This window comes from Podarcis melisellensis, assembly GCF_964234715.1.
Source record: "Podarcis melisellensis genome assembly, chromosome: Z".
Taxonomy (NCBI): Eukaryota; Metazoa; Chordata; class Lepidosauria; order Squamata; family Lacertidae; genus Podarcis; species Podarcis melisellensis.
Genome location: NC_138547.1, coordinates 1,673,924 through 1,691,581, shown reverse-complemented (window position 1 = coordinate 1,691,581; position 17,658 = coordinate 1,673,924). Strand labels below are relative to the sequence as shown.

General features: G+C 49.9%; 1 protein-coding gene across 1 annotated transcript in view; it reads left to right on the top strand.

Moving 5' to 3' along the window:
* The window catches only part of CRB2 (crumbs cell polarity complex component 2), a 70,065-nt gene that overhangs the window by 38,448 nt on the left and 13,959 nt on the right, over nt 1-17,658 (top strand). The window contains exon 6 of the mRNA XM_081896296.1: nt 656-769. Coding sequence (XP_081752422.1) covers nt 656-769 — 114 coding nt within the window. The remainder of the gene's footprint in view (nt 1-655; nt 770-17,658) is intronic.

Sequence of the window (17,658 nt, the reverse complement as noted above, 5' to 3'; positions counted from 1 at the left end):
GTAGTACACTGCCAGGTGGAGCGCATGTTTCGTTCTGAATGCTCCAGAGGAGATGCTTGATCAAAGAGCTTTGTAAATTCTATGACCTGGGGCTCTGTGCGTGTGCATCATCTTGGCTTTACTTCTATTTTGTAGTTTATTAAAACTAAGTAATTCACAGTGCTACACCACAGCTGAAAATCAAGGGGAAAGATGCCTTAATACACCCATGCAAAGCATCCAAAAATAGACAAGGCACAAACATATTAACGAAAAGCTCATCAAAAACAAAACCAAGAGATAATTAATCAGCCCCAAATAATGACAGTGCCAGATTATGATGATTTGCTGTCTACGGATGATGTGTTCTTGCTGCTGTGGTTTTTCCATTTTATTGGTTCTACTTTATAGGCTCTTACCGTTCAGCACTTACTGTTGCAATGCTTTGTTATTTTTTCTGATTCTATGTTATTCTCTTAAAATTTTATAAGTCATTTGGAAACTCTTATGTGGCAAGTGACTAATAAATTGAAATAACAACAAGGTGGATCTAAAAAATAGTTCACCCATTGTATATTTGTCATTAGTGAAGCTTAACTGAATTATGTGTAGATTATTGAATCAGTGAGGAAATAGTTGGGACGTCTAACATAATTTCTTTTTGACATGTTTGAAGGAGAGACTTGCTTCTTCAACATTGATGAATGTACATCCCAACCATGTCAGAACGGAGGGAGCTGCGTGGATCAGGTGAACAGCTATCAGTGTCACTGCCTGCCAGGGTACTCAGGTAAGCAGGGCCCGCCCACAAGGTGAGGCGAACGCCATAGGAGCCAACTCCTTGGGGCCGTGGGGGCTTCAGACTCCACAATAAAATATTTGAGGGGGCTGTTCCCCCTGGTTGTTGGGCATTACCATTCAAAAAGTGAGTGTGCACTGCATCATGTGATCAACTACAGTGGTACCTCGGGATGTGAACGGGATCCGTTCCGGAGCCCCATTCACATCCTGAATAGAACGTAAGATGCGTCTGCACGTGCGCGGGTCGCGTTTTGCTGCTTCCATGCATGTGTGCGACATCATTTTGAGCGTCTGCGCATGCGCGAGCGGCGAAACCTAGAAATAATGCGCTCCGTTACTTCCGGGTTTCCGCGGAGCGCAACCCGAAAATGCTCAACCTGAAGCACATTCAACCCGAGGTATGACTGTATGTGGGGCAGGGCTTACCTGGGCTCCCACAATATTTTATTCAAGTTGGCACCCCTGGTGACCACCTTGAGCAGCGGCAGTCCCTGCTGCCTCCACTGGCAGCGGAGAAGCAGTGGTGGTAGGCAAACTGGTTTCTGATGAGATCTTGCAAGAGCTCACCAAAATCTCATGAGACCTTGTGGAGGTAAGTTTCAGCAGTGGCGGGGCAGTGGGGTCTGGTGGTGCCAGTGTCAGCGCAGGGTGGCATGTTCCCATTTCGCCTCACGCGGGTAAGGGTAAAAATGGGCATCTTATTATGATGGCATGTACACAGCAGCCTAAGATCCTCAGGCATCACCTGCCTGGAATTTCCTCCTGAGTTTCGGAGGGGTGTTTGTTATGTGCCCCTTTCATCTGACACCTTTAAATTCCTGAGAAGGAAATCCTACGCAGTGACCCATTTAATGAGCATTCAGCCTGGGAATCAAATCAAATACCTTTATTGGCATCACAGTATAAAACATTTCAAGTCACTGGGATGATTGAAAGGACGGGTGAAGCTATCGAGGGTAATAAGTTCACACTGTGAGAATTTAGGCCGAATTTTAGCATTTGGGGAAGTGGGTTTGCTTCACAAGAAACATCCTTGGTTTACTGGGGTAACTGTGCCCCTGAAGGACCAGGTGTGCAGCCTGGGAGTCATTGTGGACTCACAGCTGTCCATGGATCTCTGCTAGGCTTTGCAGTTGAAATATTGTGGTGCCTCAAATACGGTACTAGAGATTGCTATGCTTTAGCTTCAAAGTGGGAGGCAAGTGATGAGCTACAGCCTCTCTTTCACTTTACTAAGATTTAGCTGTAAAGAGTCTTCATCAGTCTTTGTCCTGGACTGGCAACTCCTAAGCAACCTGCCCCCCTTTCATCCTCACTCTTCAGTTTCATGGAATCCTGCAGCTAGCTTTGCAGTTCCTTCTGTCCTGGGTCTTCTAACATGTTGTGAGTCTGCCATCTTGTGGGAGGAAGAGAAATCTGAAAGGCTGAAAGGAGCTGCTTGTTAGTTTTTCTAGGGCAGTAGCAACTCCTCCTGTTCCAGGCTTGCTTGGAGCTCAATCATTGCTCAGTCCAGGAATGTGCAAAGGAATTCTGAGAAAGATTCGGGAAACCCACCAGCCAGCAAGGTATCGGTGAATATTGTAGACCCTGTTTTGACACTACTAGGACACTCTGTAACTGACTATCTGTACCTGACTAAAAGGTGGCTATCTACAAACGCAGGAACTTCAGAGAGAGATTGCAGTCCTTAGACCATTGCAATGCATGAAGAGGTTTTATGCTAATACTTGTGGACTGAAGCAGCACAATATATTTTTTTTATCACATGCATGCACTAATTGGCTTCCCAATGCCAGAATGTCTGTGTTATCAACTATTGGTTTGGGTGTTTGTGAACAGTCACTATTAATAAGGGAATGATTGCTACCTGCATTTTTTCTGCATTCCCTTTCTTTCTAACCTCACTGTTTATTCCCCCACCCCCACAACTTGTGTTCTCTCTCTCTCTCTCTCTCTCTCTCTCTCTCTCTCTCTCTCTCTCTCTCTCTGTGTGTGTGTGTGTCTGTCTCTCAGAATAATACTTCATGCCTCTGATGGACTGTAGTCCACATACGCTTGGGCCACATTGTCAGTATTTAAAGGCCACAATATTCTGTGTTGCCTTCAAAAGGGGTTTGGACAGATGGATGGATAAGGCCATGGGTATGCAAACTAAGGCCTGGTGGCTGGATCCGGCCCAACTGCCTTCTGGATCCGACCCACGGATGGTCTGAGAATCACTGCATGGATCGGTGTGGGGATTCTGATCATTCGGGCTGCACCATTCCCCCCGCACACCATGACAGCGCCTCCTCCCTCCCTCCTCCTGGCTTCTCCCTGCCCTGCCTAGAGGAGGAAGGGGGCTGGGCTTTGTTGAGCTGTGGTTGGCTGAGTGCCATTTTAAGCAGCCCCTCTCCGGAGCCAACTCTTTCGTGACACTCATCGTCCCTCCGCCACCGCCAGCCCCTGCCGCTTGCAAGGCACAGGTAAGCAGCAACTGGGGCTCGTCCGGTGCTGTGGAGAAGGGAGGGGAGAGTCAATGTTTGTTCCCCCTCAAAAAATATAGTCCAGCCCCCCACAAGGTCTGAGGGACAGTGGACCGGCCCCTTGCGGAAAAAAGTTTGCTGACCCCTGCATAAGGCTATCCATGCCTACTAGACCTGACAACTGCTTTAGTTTGATTCTGCTGCAGTGCTCTTCTGACAGACTGCAGGGTCCTTTGTGGGATTGTGAAGTGTCATGCCTGTGACCAATGACACATTTTCCTCCTGCTTCTGAGTTCACCCCAGAACTTTGTAGTTGCAAGAGGAAGGAAGAAACAGGACTGGGGCTGCTTTTCTCACAGTAAGGGCACTTCCAGCCCAGTATTTATTCTGGGACTGCTGCTGCTCATGCACTTTCTTCGTAACACCCGCTCAACTTCATCAGCATCAAAATGCCAATCTGTTTCTCTATGCTATCCTTTCCTCAGAAAGTATAAAGTTCAAACCCCCTGCCGCCAATGACTCGTTTCCAATATTAAGCCCACTTCTGGAAGCACCCTAGATTGTTGTTGTTTAGTTGTTTCATCGTGTCCGCCTCTTCATGACCCCCTGGACCAGAGCACGCCAGGCACTCCTGTCTTCCACTGCCTCCCCCAGTTTGGTCAAACTCATGCTGGTAGCTTTGAGATCACTGTCCCACCATCTCGTCCTCTGTCGTCCCCTTCTCCTTGTGCCCTCCATCTTTCCCAACATCAGGGTCTTTTCCAGGGAGTCTTCTCTTCTCATGAGGCGGCCAAAGTATTGGAGCCTCAGCTTCAGGATCTGTCCTTCCAGTGAGCACTCAGGGCTGATTTCCTTCAGAATGGAAAGGTTTGATCTTCTTGCAGTCCATGGGACTCTCCAGAGTCTCCTCCAGCACCATAATTCAAAAGCATCAATTCTTTGGCGATCAGCCTTCTTTATGGTCCAGCTCTCACTTCCATACACCACTACTGGGGAAACCATAGCTTTAACTATAAGGACCTTTGTTGGCAGGGTGATGTCTCTGCTTTTTAAGATTAGCCCACACCAATAGGGCTGCCATATATCTGGATTTTCCTGGACGTTACAGGGATTTCAAAGGTGGAATTGACGTCCAGGGAACAACGCAACACAATCTTGGGTGGCTTCCTTAAAAACAAGCTCAGCAATTTGGGGGTCTTCATTAAAAAAGTTTTTAGGATGTCCTGGCTTTTACTTTATTAAATATGGCAACCCTACCCACCAACCTGGTGTCCTCCAGATGTTATGAACTCTACAAATCCCATTATTTAGCCCAAGCACCATACAGCTGTGCTCTTTGGGGCTGAAGGGGAGTTGCAGACCAAAATATCTGAAAGACACCCGGCTATTGACGGCCGGATGAATGCAAAGATCCTAAGGGTCCACACCCAAGAAGTGCTTCAGCAGTGACACAACAATCCCATGTCTGAGCAAGTCATTTATATGAATTTTTTAAAATAAAAAATTAAAGGTCCAAACAACGACATGGCTGGTCTGCATTATTTATAGGGAAAGTTGGCTCCCTCCATTGCCCTTGGCTGACCAGGGGTTCAGCCATGTGGGCTGCTTATAGCTCCCTTTTCTCAGTTCCTGGTTTTGATCTGAGAGTGTTCTTCGGTTTTGTCACTGCATGTGAGGTGTTTTCTTTTTGGGGGGCGGGGGAGGTTTATGGTGAGGATCAGAGTCCAGGGAGTGCTTTTGTTTGGCCCGTGGAGCCCTTTGCCTTGTATATGGGGTGGGGGGTGGGGGGTCAGTTTAGCCCAGGGGCCTGGCTGCAAAATGCATTCTGCATCCTTGCAAGCTCAGTGTGAGAGTTTGTGGAGGAGCAAAGCTGACAGGGAAATAATAGCTATTAATCTCTCCTGCTTTGTCAATTAATCCCAGTCTGGCCCTGCTGGGTAAACAGCTTATTACTTCACATTAGGATCACGGAGCAAACTGTGGAAGCTTCCCACAATGGTTCCTGATATGCCTTTCTGTGGCAGCTCTGCCCTGCCTTGCGGTGGGTTTTTCCCTTTCTTTCAAGCAGCCCCTGGGATGAGTGGCTGCTGCCAGCCTGATCTGGGTCCCTGAGCCCACCCCCCCATCTGAAGCCCTCACCCCTTTTCTGAAGCAGGGCTGAGTTAAGGGATGGAGTCAGCAGGAGCCATGACCTGCATGTCTGTTGACAGCTCAGACTGCGCTGCGAATGGACTTCTGCTGAGAGGGGAGGAGGGGAGCAGGTAGAGGAAGCCCCTTTTGCAGCCCCCTTGCCAGAACAACCAGGGGACAGTTTAGGGGTCTGGAGGGAAGGAGCCAGGGAAGGAGGGGTACGCCCAAAGCCACGTCCCCCGAGTACAGATCCAAACTATACATTCAGCGCACATGACATATCTCCCCACCTACAGGTGAAACTTGAAAAATTAGAATATCGTTGAAAAGTTCCTCTTTTCACTAATTCAACTCTTAAAAGGTGAAACTAATATATGAGATTGACTTGTGACATGCCAAGCGAGATATGTCAAGCATTGATTTGTTATCATTGCAATGATCATGGCGTACAGCTGATGAAAACCCCAAACTAACAATCTCAAAAAATTAGAATATTCAATGAAATCAGCAAAACAAGGATTGCAAATGGAGCAAGATTGGACCTCTGAGAAGCAGAAGCATATCTCGCTTTGCATGTCATGAGTTGATCTCATATGTTAGTTTCACCTTTTAAGTTGAATTACTGAAATAAAGGAACTTTTTCATGATATTCTAATTTTTCAAGTTTCACCTATATAGAACTCTGGGAATGGCAGGGTGGAACAGTTGCCAGGATTCAGGTGTGTGTGTGTAAGTCATATGCTTTGGATGTATGGTGTGGATCTGCTCTCATTTCTGCACTCCTGCTACTTCCTTACATCTAAAATGACTGATGTTGTGGTTTCCTTCACAGCATATGGCGTGGCTCACTTGCTTGAGTTGTCTGGCAGTGTTGCTCTTTGCCTGTGTTGCAGTCAGATCTGTGGGGGGGTTGGTGATCAGTTTAGCTCTCTTTTGTTAGAGCAGTGGTGTGTGTGTGTGGGGGGGGGTTGGCTTCAGCCCTCAGACATTATAAGCCCCACCAGACCATTTTGGCCAGGCCACATCCAGCTGCCCTACATACCTGACCTCAGTTTTAAAGGTAAATATGCTGTTGGACTGAAAGGGAGCTTGCAGGTCCCCATGGAAAGCCCCATCCAAGGGGGCCCACAAACTGCTGCTATCCCTTTTCAAGCACCAGTTTGTTTACAGGGAGCAGCAGACGTTTCCCTCAGGGAGGAAGAGCTTGTGGGACAATAACATGGGGGGGGGGACACCCGCCAGCATAGTCAGCAAGCTCTCTGGTTTCACGTCAACAGAAGACCGAGGTGCACCACCTGCGCTTGCTCTGTAGCCCCCCGCAAGACGGCTTCCAGGTGATATACTGGGGCTTCACTGGCATTTGAGCATTCAAAGGTATTTGCGCGGCCAGGATGTTGCTAGTTTATTTTATTCTTTTCTGGCTTTTTAAATAAAAGAAATCAAGGATCTGGCTTGAACAAGTTTCTCTCTAGGAACACAGAAAGGGGCCTTACACTGAGTCAGGTCGTCCATCCACCTGGAATCTCCCCCAGGCCACCTGGAGATTCCAGCAGGTGTGTTGAATGGGGGGTCTTCTGCATGCAGTGCAGGTGCTCTACCCACTGAGCGACTCTGCTTCAGTTATCTTCTCTGGGTGTTGTGAACTTTGACACAAAACAGTTTGTGGGGCCTTCTGCTGCTGCCTTTCCTCACTTGTTGTATCCCTCTTAACATGCTAAAGCCATTAATAACTGTGGAGCCTATTAGAGGAGCAGGAGCAGGAGGAGGAGGAAGCCCACCCTGCTATGCTCAGATGGTCACTGCTGTCTTATTTCCAGCAGGGAGGTCACCAGGCAAGTGTGAGCTGAGTGGCCAAAAGGAAGGGCGTGCTTTTCATGTGAAGCAGAGTCCGCAGCAAAGCAGTTTGTGCCAGCCCCTCTGAAACCATTGTTTTCCTAGCCAATGGGCTGAATTCCGAGACACCCCCTGTTGCCCAGGGATGCCTACCCTTTCCTTCCCAAGCAAATAAGATTCAGACCCAGGCATGCACCAGAGAGGGAGGGAGCGTGGGTCACACGTCAGAAGAGAGGGTGCTTCTTTACACCATGTCTCATCCCTGGTTCATCTAGCTCAGTGCTGTCTGGCACTGACTGGCAGCTCCAGGGTTTCAGGCAGGGAGCCTCCGCCAGCCCTGCCTGGAGATGCCACTGGGGATTGAATCCAGGACATTTTGCATGCACTCTGCCACTAAGGTACGACCCTTCCCTGACAGCAAGAGGGGAAGCTGCCTCACACTGAATCAGGCCACTGTCAAGCACATGGAGGGATGCCTCAGACCAGCTTTCATTTTCTGTAGTTTGGTTTATTTTTGCATTGTATTTTAAGTCGCTTTGTGTTTACTTTTTTGGTAAAAGCGTGTGTGGATGTGTGTGACACACAAGTTGTTGGTATCTGTCTGTCTTGAGAGACAATGGAGTGTGCCTCTGGGGGTGAACTCAAACCACTGTGTTAGCAACACTGAAGTGACCTCCACAGGGACACAAGCCTGGGCAGTATGTTTTGAGGTCCTGGGGAGCCCAGACAACAAGACCCCCCTCTTGGCCTCACTGATGGGGTCCAAAGGAAAGCAGAGCAAGATGATTGGCACCAGGAATTGCTGGAAGGAAGCCTCCTTACGGACTCTGCTCCAGATTTCTGTCGTGTTTACTCCTTAGCCTTTTCATCTCCCAAAGATGTCCCACAAGGCAGTGGAGGTTTAGTATTAGAGTTTTCCCGTCTCCTAGGTAGCTCCTCACTTCCTTCTGCAGCACTTGTTGGGTGTAACTAATACAAGTAAGGGAAAGGGCCCCCTGACCATTAGGTCCAGTCGTGGCCAACTCTGAGGTTGTGGCTCTCATCTCGCTTTACTGGCCACGGGAGCCGGCGTACAGCTTCTGGGTCATGTGGCCAGCAGGACTAAGCCACTTCTGGTGAACCAGAGCAGCAGACGGAAACGCTGTTTACCCTCCCGCCGGAGCGGTACCTATTTATGTAGTTGGACTTTGATGTCCTTTCGAACGCTAGGTTGGCAGGAGCTGGGACTGAGCAACGGGAGCTCACCCCGTCACGGGGATTCGAACCGCTGACCTTCTGATCGGCAAGTCCTAGGCTCTGTGGTTTAACCCACAGCGCCACCCGCGTCCCAACTAATACAAGTACAATGAATAACTATAGTACAATGGCTGGCGGAAGCTCTCCCAGAATTTCAGGCAAGGCTCCTTCTCACCCGTACCTGGAAATCCCATTGGGAGTTGAACATGGGATGGTCTGCATGAAAAGCAGACACTTTACCCATGAGCTGCGGCCAGACACTCCTGCACACCACAGCCCCTCTCTCTTGCCACCCCCCCAGCCCCGCCTTGCCCTGCAGGGGAGGTCGCAAGCAAACATTCTTGTCAGCAGTGATAGGAGCCAGCTGGGGAGGTTTAGAGCTGAGATGGATTAGGTGGTTGTGTGCTGGCAGGCTTCCTCTCCAATCCCTTTCCTCCTGCCTGGGACCCAGGAGTGTGCACGCTGCTCTCCCAGCCCAGCTGAGCACTGGCCCCCCTCCTGGCTTCTCCTCCTGAGACCCGCCTGCCCTCCCATGTCAGCAAGGGAGCAGCCATGAATGCCCTGCGGCTTGGCGTCTTCCTGGGTGGAATTTGTCTCTTCCTGGCAGGTAACAGACAGAGGCGCCTCTTTATCCTGCCTGTGTGAGGGAGGGTGCGCAGACTCCAGCCAGGGAGTAGTACGACTCCCTTGTAGAGGGAAGATGCGGGTTAGCTGTTCAGCTAGCTGGTCTGGCTTTGGGAAAGTTTAGCTCTGGTGTGTGTGGGTGTGTGCGCGCTTGGCTGTGCCTGGAGCGTAGTGTTGTTGTTTCAGGTTCATGCTCTTGCTTCATGCTCGGATGCCCTGGGACGGGCAGGGGTCAGGGTGGAGTGCAGTGGGGGGAAGCCCTATTCTCTCTCTCCAGTAGGTAAGGACTGTGGAATGTAGTTCAGCCTCCACCACTCAAATTAGCAAGAGTTTTTCTCCTTCCAGAACCCGGAGGTTGTTTCCTCCTCTCTTGGGGTTGGTGGGGTTGGGTGGGGGTTCCTTTGCCCATGGAAATGGCCAGGGTGAGGTTGGTGCTTAATCCCCTGCTAAGAGATGTAGGATTCTTTAATTAGGCTGAGCTGGGGGGTGAGGGGCCTGTGTGACAGGCAGGCTCTGCCCACCCAGCGTCTCACTCCCCTAGCGTGGGACGTTGAGGAATGCAGGGCCAGCGAATTTTTAGCTAAATGCTCATTAATCCAGACCCCTGACACTCTGTATGCAGTCTGTGGCACGGGTAGTAGTCCACCTTTTCAGAACGTACATTTGAGAATGGGCTTTTTTATTCTTTGCCATATATTTGTATGGTGTTTGCACTATGGCTGAGACCTGTCACGGATCAGGCTGCAACCGAGTAGAGGATTCCAACCCAGCAGTTGTAGACCAGCAGGCTGGCAGAAAATTGGGGAACCCTCTGGATGTTGCTAGAATAGAGCTCCCCTCAATCTGATCATTCGCCACGGGGCTGGTGGACTGTGCTGCCCTCCCACCATTTAGAAGTAGCCCCTGGCCCAAAGAAAGTGATTTCCCCCATGCTGTTCCCACCACCACCACCCTGGCAGGGTCCACAGAAGGTGGCTCAAATATACCTGGCAAGGAGGCTTCCAGCACAAGGGAATGACAGAGCACTTCATTCATTACTTAAGACACGACTGTGTTGGCAAGCCCTTTTGTGACGACTGCAAGAGCTGCAGCCTTCTAACAGTGCCCTTCTCAGGGTGGTGAGGGTGTCCAGCTCCCCAAGAGCTGTTCAACTTTTTGCTACAGTTTAGGGGTTCTTCTCCTTTTCTGGCAGAGGAAGAAGGAGAGATTATGGGTTACGTGAAGGCCCTTCCAGCCTTAATTGAGCATTAACGATGGTATGGGGTCTTAAAGGTTTTGGGGCAGACAGGCTGCTTCCTGCTGAAAGTCTGTGAGTTTTTATATCACAAGTGTCCCAGCTGGGCTTTTTTCAGTCCTGCCGTTGTGGAAGAGTAACACTCTGAATGCCAATAATGCAAAAACATCGGGGGAACATTGCAGAACAACTAACAAAGTGTGAGAATATGTGTGGGTGGTCCAGTATGAACCCACCACGTGTGTACTATTATTGTGTGACGGACACCTTGCAGAACATACCTGCAAAAAATAAATCAGTCTGGAGAGGGTGAGGTGGCTGCCTTTAGGATTTAGGGGTGCTGCCACAGGCAGAAAGGTTGTGATGGTAAGAATGTGCTCATTTTATTTATTTTTTGCATGGAAAACTCTTTTGCATGGAAAACCCCAGCTTTTGGAAGAGGCCTGAAGTCGTATGGTTGCACACCAAAGTTTTGCCCCCTCTGCTTTTAAAGTGAACCCCCCCCCCAGAGGATATTTGCCTCCCTCTCTGCAGCAGGCTTCCCAAAACTCCCTCCCTCCCACGTGAGTGTAGGTTATTTCCTGACCTGTACCAGCCAGCCTCTGAAAGGCCTAAAGCAAAACCTTCTCATTTCCTGAGAAGGGGAAAGGGGTTGCCTTCCTGAGGCTTTGCTTCAAATGAATATGTAAATACAGGCAAGTCCACAAAGACCTCTTCTACCCCCCCCCCAAACTGAAGTATCTAAGAAATGAAGTGGCCCAGCGCCTTCAAGACACAATGTTTGTGTCAACGGAGTAGCAACTGCGGCCAGCAGAGTCGCCATGAGGGACCGTGCATTTTACCAGGACTCAGATAGCAATATTTATCTTCGCTGGCTTAATATATGTGTACAGTTGTGAGTCGTACTCTGTGGAGGATAGTTGTGGGTCACGTCAGGGAGATTACACAGCCCCCCCTTGTTCCAAAGACTGCATTATTCTCAGAGAGAGAGAGAAAGGGAAAGAGTTGTGAGTTTGGCGAAATAGGTCTGCATGGTGACTGAGTCCCTTCCAATTTGTGGGGTTTTGGATCCAGCAAGAGTTAAAGCATGGGTGGGCAGCCTGAGGCCCAGGGGCCGGATCCGGCCCAATCGCTTTCTCAATCCGGCCCTTGGACGGTTTGGCAATCTGCGTGTTTTTACATGAGTAGAATGTGTGCTTTCATTTAAAATGCATTTCTGGGTTATTTGTGGGGCCTGCCTGGTGTTTTCACATGAGTAGAATGTGTGCGTTTATTTAAAATGCATCTCTGGGTTATTTGTGGGACGTAGGAATTCGTTCATTCCCCCCCCCATATAGTCCAGCCCCCCAGCAAAGTCTGAGGGACACTGGAACAGCCCCCTGCGGAAAACGTTTGCTGACCCCGGGTTAAAGTCTAACAACAACAATTTTATTAATTATACCCTGCCCATTTGGCTGGCTTTGCATTGTTGAATTGGCTGTCAAGTTCCTTTGTGAAATATTGGTCATAGTTGCCATCTAAGCACCATCATTAATATAACAAAGGAAGTAGCTTGGGGTTGTGTGTGCAAAGGGTGGGCCCCCTCCCTCAGATGGCTGGTAATGAGAAGACAAAATCCTGAGAGTGTTAGAAGCCATGATTGATTTTGGCTAGAACCATTGACTGGGAGAAGCGAGGTCTTCTGGGGTGTTAAGGCTGTGAGCCCTTCCATGGTAGGCTCAGGTTGTATAGATACATAAATGAACCATATATCACAAAGACACCACAGTCTCCGCTATCCCTCATTCCAAGGAAGCTAGACCCTGGGTGTGTGCCTGGAAGCCCTGGAACCTCTCACCCATCGGAGATTGGGGTGGTGCGCAACAATATTTTATTTAGGCCAGCCCCCCCGAGCTGATGCCCTCCAGGGCTGGTTTGAGGTGCAGCCCAAACATCTGGAAGGCACTAGCGTAGAGGGAGACTGTTTTAGAACGTAATCTACTGGCCAGTCTTCCTGCACAGACTCATTAAGGGGAAGGGGAGCTGCACTGTGGTGCCTGGCTACCCCTCACAAAGTCTGCTCTTACCAGAAGAGCCACCTGCGAAATGGAAATGGAAATAATAATAATAATAATAATAATAATAATAATAATATTTATACCCCCACCCTCGCCAGCCAAGACCGGGCTCAGGGTGGCTAACACCAGATATAAAACAGTTGATTGAAATACAACTTAAAAAACAAGATTAAAATACAACATTAAAATGCAGCTTCCTTTCAGTAGGAACTCAAATCAAAACTTTTTTGGGTATGAAAACATCAAGTCTTCACCAAGGCCAACTATCTGGACTGGTTCTACATGAGCCAGAAAAAAGCCAGGGAAGTCCCCAGATAGGAGTTCCATCACAGAAGGAAAAAAGAAAGAGGGGGAGGGAATCAAATTGGCTCCAAGCCAAAGGCCAGGCAGAACAACTCTGTCTTACAGGCCCTGTGGAAAGAAATCAGATCCCGCAGGGCCCTGGTCTCATGAGACAGAGCGTTCCACCAGCCGGGGCCAGTGTTGAAAAGGCCCTGGCTCTGGTTGAGGCTAATCTGACTTCCTTAGAGCCTGAGACCTCTAGGGTGCTGCTATTTATGGACTTAAGGTCCTCCGTGGGGCAAACCAGGAGAGGTGATCCCATAGGTATCAGGGTCCTAGGCCGTGAAGGGCTTTAAAGGTCAAAACCAGCACCTTAAATCTGACCTTTTACTCCACCGGGAGCCAGTGCAGCTGGAAAAGCACTGAAGAGTGTGGCATTATATGCAAGTCCTGCTGCTTCTGTGTGTCACCTAAATGGAGAGTGGCCCTTAGTACGCAGGCATGCATACTCAGCATTGGCAAGAAAGTGAAGTGGAGACGGGGAGAGATTGTAGCCGCTGCACAAGGAGCATGGATGCTGAGAAGGCAGAAAAGCAGTCTGCCCCATGGAGGCAACCCTTGGCCCAGGGGCCTGAGCCGCCCCATCTAGGCACCCCACCCCACCCCACTTGGGGTGACAGGAAAAGAAAAGATTAAAGAGGCAAGGAGTAGACAGAGAAGTTCAGACCCTTCTGCCCAGCACAGCACAGAGCACTGATGAGGGTGCAAATTCCCCCCTCCCTAGTCACTGGAGGATTAATTTTGTAAGGGGGGAGGCTTCCTTGGCTGATGTGCACATGTGTGTATGTGTGTGCATGCATGCAAAAGAGCATGCATGTATTCAAGAGTGTGTTGTGACTACATACACTTTGGGATACACCCACCGGAACCGTGTGCCGCCACCCCTACCCCCCCAAGAGAGATGGCCAAGGGTGAATGCAGACGAGCCCAGTCCTGGCACAGAACCAGTGAGCCAGTGGGAATGAGCTCTGCTGGGCCACTGCTGACTGCACTGTCCCTGAAGGAAGACAGTCTTAGAGAAGAGCTCCTTTCCCAAAGCACCTGTTTGCTTTGTGGGGCTGCGCAGGGTAGCCCTGCAGGCACTGCAGAGGCACCCAGCAGAGACCTGCTCTGATCCACAAACAAAGCTGGAATCAAAACAGCCCAACCTCCCAGTGGATGAAGACTCCACACTTAATTAGGCACCAGCAGGGGGCTGCCAGTTCACAGGGAGGATTAATTTAGCAGGTGGCCCCATGCGCTCCAGAGGCAAGCCAGCAGAAGCCCAGCAGGCAGGCAGCTTGGTCCTGGCCATAGGCGCCGACTCCATGGGGCTTGAGGGGGCCCGAGCCCCCTCAAAAATTCGTTTGGGGGGGCTCAGCCCCCCCAATAATCTCCGGCGCCCCTCCAGCAGAGCGCCATCGCCGCCCCTCCCCCAGCCCAAAATGCACAGGGAGGGGCGGGCTGCATGCCTCCTGCCCTCCCTCCCGAGCAAAAGCTCCACCCAATTTCCTTTGGAGCTGATTAATAGGCGCAGCACGCTCTCCCCTATTCGCTCACGAGGAGGCGGCGCCACTTTATTTGCATATTCATGAGCTTATTTATTATTCATGAGCTTTCCCGGGCCCCCCCAATATTTTTTATAAGTCCTGGTCCTGGCAAGCGTGTGGAGGGAGGGGGGCAATTCTTGCCCCTGCCCCAACACACATGCCCTGGCCAAGCCCCTCTTTTCCCCAAGCCCCAGGGTGGTAAGAAAATGCTAAAATCGTCCACAGCCATGCCCCTTTACTCAGGCCAGCATATAACTGTTGGGGAACTGGCTCCAGCTAAATTCTTTTCTTCCCCACCTCTTGCAGGCTGCCCACCGCTCAGCAACCAGATGGTCATAGGGGTGTCAGCTGTCCCATTTACACTCATGTGGTTTGGAATTAACATTGTGTAGGCACAAGTATGGCATTTTGGAGTCCTGGCAACTAGTTGATTGCCAGGGCATCAAAACACTGTGCAAGCCTTTCTGAAAGCACCAAAGACCTACTGGTCTTGCGGTGAGCTGCAGGAGGTGCTTCGCCAGAGTGGTGCATGCTCTGGTTATCTCCCGCTTGGACTACTGCAATGCGCTCTACGTGGGGCTACCTTTGAAGGTGACCCGGAAACTGCAACTAATCCAGAATGCGGCAGCTGGACTGGTGACTGGGAGCGGCTGCCGACACCACATAACACCGGTCTTGAAAGACCTGCATTGGCTCCCAGTACGTTTCCGAGCACAATTCAAAGTGTTGGTGCTGACCTTTAAAGCCCTAAACGGCCTCGGTCCAGTATATCTGAAGGAGCGTCTCCTCCCCCATCGTTCTGCCCGGACACTGAGGTCCAGCTCCGAGGGCCTTCTGGCGGTTCCCTCACTGCAAGAGGCCAAGTTACAGGGAACCAGGCAGAGGGCCTTCTCAGTAGTGGCGCCCGCCCTGTGGAACGCCCTCCCGTCAGATGTCAAAGCGATAAACACCTACCTGACATTCAGAAGACATCTGAAGGCAGCCCTGTTCAGGGAAGTTTTTAATATGTGACATTTTAGTGTATCTTTCATCTTTGTTGGAAGCCGCCCAGAGTGGCTGGGGAAACCCAGCCAGATGGGTGGGGTACAAATAATAAATTATTATTATTATTGTTATTATTATTATTATTATTATTGCCCTGACAATTAGCTTATTGTTGGCAATTTTTATCAGTTGATTGCCAGAGCTTCAAAGTGTAATGCACTGCACAGAGTTTTGCAGGTTGGAAGATTTAGGACAGATAAAAAGAAGTGTAAAAAGGTAAAGGGACCCCTGACCATTAGGTCCAGTCATGGCCTTCTCTGGTGTTGCGGCACTCATCTCGCTTTACTGGCCGAGGGAGCCGGCGTACAGCTTCCGGGTCATGTGGCCAGCAGGACTAAGCCGCTTCTGGCGAACCAGAGCAGCGCTCAGAAACGCCATTTACCTTCCCGCCAGAGCGGTACCTATTTATCTGCTTGCACTTTGACGTGCTTTCGAACTGCTAGGTGGGCAGGAGCAGGGACTGAGCAACAGGAGCTCACCCCATCGTGGGGATTCGAACCGCCAACCTTCTGATCAGCAAGTTCTAGGCTCTGTGGTTTAAGGGACACCACCCGTGTCCCTTAAAACCGTGTCTTAAAATCTGTAGTTAAAACCGTGGAACACTCTTGCACAGGAGGCAGTAATGGCCACGAACCTAGATGACTTCAAAAGAGGAATAGAAAAATTCACGGAAGAGGAGAAGGCTATCAGTGGCTCCTGGCCGCAATGACTCTTCTCTGCGTCCACGGCTGAAAGGCAGCAATTCTTCTGAATCCCAGTTGCTGGAAGTCGCAGGAGACTGAGTATTGCTCTTGCACTCAGGTCCTGCTTGTGGTTTTCTCACAGGCGTCTGGTTGACCACTGAGAGAAGAGGATGCTGGACTAGATGGGTCACTGGCCTGATCCAGAACAAAACCACTGCTGTTGCAGAGACCAAGGGTGGCAGTGTGGGTAGAGTTTTGGGACTGGGCTAAAGAACTCAGGGTTCAAATCCCCACACAGTCATGAAGCTCCCCGGGTGATCTTGGGCAGTCACTAACTCACGTACCTCACTAACCTAATGTACTTCAGCAATTGGTTGTGAGGATTAAATGGGGAGAGGGTAACTGCATAGAGCACCTTGAGCTCCTTGGAGGAAAGGTGCGATGAAATAATAACTTCAAAGCATAGCTGTTCCCGATGCCCAGGTCCACCAGCGCAATAGGAGCCTGTGCAGCTTCACATAGCCAAATGGTGCCTAAACATTTATTTGCTAGTGCAGGGACTTGCCAAGGCCATTAGATAGCGTTGTTGCTGTTGTTGTTGTTAATTACCGTGTTTTTCACTCTATAAGATGCACTTTTGCCCTCCTAAAAAGTAAGGGGAAATGTGTGTGTGTCTTATGGAGCAAATGCAGGCTGCGCAGCTGTCCCAGAAGCCAGAACAGCAGGAGGGATCGATGCGCAGCGAAAGCAGATATCCCTCTGGCTTCTGGGATTCAGATTTTTTTTCTTCTTCTTTCCCTCCTCCAAAAACTAGATATGTCTTATGGTTTGGTGCGTCTTATAGAGCGAAAATCCAGTACCTGCCCTTCACCCTAATGCCCCAGGGTGGGGTATCACATTAAAACACAATATAGAATACAGCCTAAAGCAGCTTATCATCACAAAAATAAGGCCAGGATAGAGAGATGCAATTTCAGCATTCACAGGAAGCTGTATAGTGAAGGTGCAAGGTGCACCTCTCTGGGGGAAGGAGTTCCACAGCTGAGAGGCTGCCACAGAGAAGGCTCTGTCCCAGGCCTCCCTCTGAATTTCCCAGGGCAGCAGAACTACCAAGAGGGCTCTCTCTGCTGATCTTAACATCTGAGAGGGTCTGCAAGGAATGAAGTGGCCTCTCAGATATTAGCGGCCTGCATAGCTTTAGGGCTTTACAAACAAATTCACTGGCCCTCTTTCTGTAATAGCTGGCTCCTGAATCTCAAGCAGCATTGAGGAAATTATTCTCTCCCTTCACACGGGCATAAGAACAGCTTTGAAGCGCTCTACCTTCTCTCCATTCTTAGGTGGGAGCATGAAATCCTCAGGCACCCATCTTTGCAAGGGTGGCTATAGTTGCATCCCCAAAGGTTGGCTTGTACACTCGGTCTTCCTGCAGTGCTTCCATGCCTGCCTGCAGGGCAAAGGCAGGACCAAATTCCACATTCCTCTCCTGCTCTGGTTCCTCCCAAACCTGCAGGCCAGGCGTAATAATGCCATTAAGTGGAATAATCCAGGCTTTGTTTATCTGTGCAGCTGTCTTGGTGGATTAGTAGGAAGCTGGGTTAGGGGGTTGGAGGGGTAATAGGCCTTCTTAATCAAGGGTTTGCTCTCATTATCAGCCCACTAGCAAAGAAGGGCACCACTTCCCTTCTGCCAGGCCTGATT